Source organism: Nestor notabilis, unplaced genomic scaffold, assembly GCF_000696875.1.
Source record: "Nestor notabilis isolate BGI_N333 unplaced genomic scaffold, ASM69687v1 scaffold17786, whole genome shotgun sequence".
NCBI classification, from domain to species: domain Eukaryota; kingdom Metazoa; phylum Chordata; class Aves; order Psittaciformes; family Psittacidae; genus Nestor; species Nestor notabilis.
In genome coordinates, this window is record NW_009932576.1 from 1,713 (window position 1) to 3,303 (window position 1,591).

At 61.8% G+C, this 1,591-nt stretch overlaps 1 protein-coding gene across 1 annotated transcript in view; it reads left to right on the forward strand.

Annotated features, from left to right (window-relative positions):
• Positions 1–105, forward strand: part of LOC104407249 (secreted frizzled-related protein 5-like) — a gene marked incomplete at its 5' end in the record, with an annotated part of 1,813 nt that extends 1,708 nt beyond the window's left edge. Inside the window, one exon of the mRNA XM_010016477.1 lies at positions 5–105. Coding sequence (XP_010014779.1) covers positions 5–105 — 101 coding nt within the window. The remainder of the gene's footprint in view (positions 1–4) is intronic.
• Between the last annotated feature and the right edge of the window lie 1,486 nt (positions 106–1,591).

Here is a 1,591-nt window from a genome sequence, read left to right on the forward strand (position 1 = left end):
CCCTGGCAGAAGCACAACAAGGAGATGAAATTTGCCGTCAAGTTCATGTTCTCTTACCCGTGCCCCCTCTACCACCCCCTGCTCTATGGGGCAGGGCAGCACTAGGGCTCTGCCCACCCTGCCCTGTCCCGGACTTCTGCACTGGCCCCACGCTGCACCCCTGGTTGCACCCAAGGACCCCTACTCTGCTCCGCTTAGGCCCTTGGCTGTGCCCCAGGACCCTGCTCTGCACCCCCAGGATTCCCACCTGCGTTTGTGTGGGAGCCTTGATCCACAGCCAGGAACCCTGTTCCCTTCTGAGCTCCCTGCTCTGCTCCCAGGACCCCTTCCCACATGCAGGAGCACAGGCTGCACCCAGTACCCTTGCTCTGCATGCTTGTGAGCCCTGGTTTGCACTAGAGACTCTTGGCTACTTCCAAGCCCCCTGCCCAGCACCCCAGAGTCTCTTGTCTGCACTTAGGATACCTGCTTGGCCCTCTTGTCTGCACCTAAGCCCCTTACCCTGCACCTCTGAGTCCCCTGCCCAGCTCTCTGTTGACATACCCCAGACCTCCAGCCCCCCAAATCCCTACTCCAGCCCACCAAAGCATCCCATGCCCTCACCTTGAGCTCACACCCCAGCCCTGGATCATCCCACCTTTGCAGAGACCTGCCCCAGCTGAGGCAGGTCCCTCCTGCCCCACAAGACTAGCTCCCTCAAGATCAAGTGCCCAAAGCAGCATTGCCCCTGCCTGGGCTCCCCCACCCTTCCCATCCCACATGGCTCATTGGGAGCATGGTGGGGAGTCCACTGTCAAGCCAGCCCTGCTGCATCCCTCACCCACATCCCTGCCAAAACCCAGCCCAGGCACCCCTTGCCCATCCACACCACAGTAAATTATTCCACCTCAGTAAAGCCTGTGTCCTGTTACTCGTGGACAACCATCTCCTGGGGCTCCCTGAAGGACCCTGTGAAGGATGGGAGGGAGCTGCTGATCCTGCCCACTGAGTGGGGCAGGGAGGGGTCACTTTGGGCACCAGTGCTAACCCATAGCCTGAGGCTGGGCAGCTCAGCCAAGCCAAGGGATGAGGTTCCCAATGGTCACAGGCATCGCTGGGAACTCAGGCATCCTACCACTTCAGGGAGCCTGGGAGGGTGTCAAGGTGAGAAGGATGGGGGACACATGGGACAGGGGCATCACTGCTGATGGAGCCCCACGGCTGTGACTGAGGGTGTTCACAGGAGAAGTTTATCCCTCTGTCATCCCTGGGGGATAGATCCGTAGGCTGGGAGCTGGAGATACACGTGAGAAACCTGGCACTGAACACAGCAGGGGTCAGATCCCAGCCCGGGCAGCCTCCATCCCTGGACACCCCACCTTGGTACCACCCGAGAGCCCTGTCTGCAGGTCCCTGCCAGCCCTGCTCATCTGCCAGACCTCCCACCCACAGCTCCAGCATCCTCCCAAAGGGGTCCCTGGGGCCACCCACCCGCACCAGCACAGGGACCAGCGGATCCCTCACCCTGACCCCTCTGCTGAAAGCAGGGTGCTGCCCCTCGGCTCAGCTCTCCAGGCAGGGGCTGCCTCCGCCCTCTGCCCCGGTCCCACTG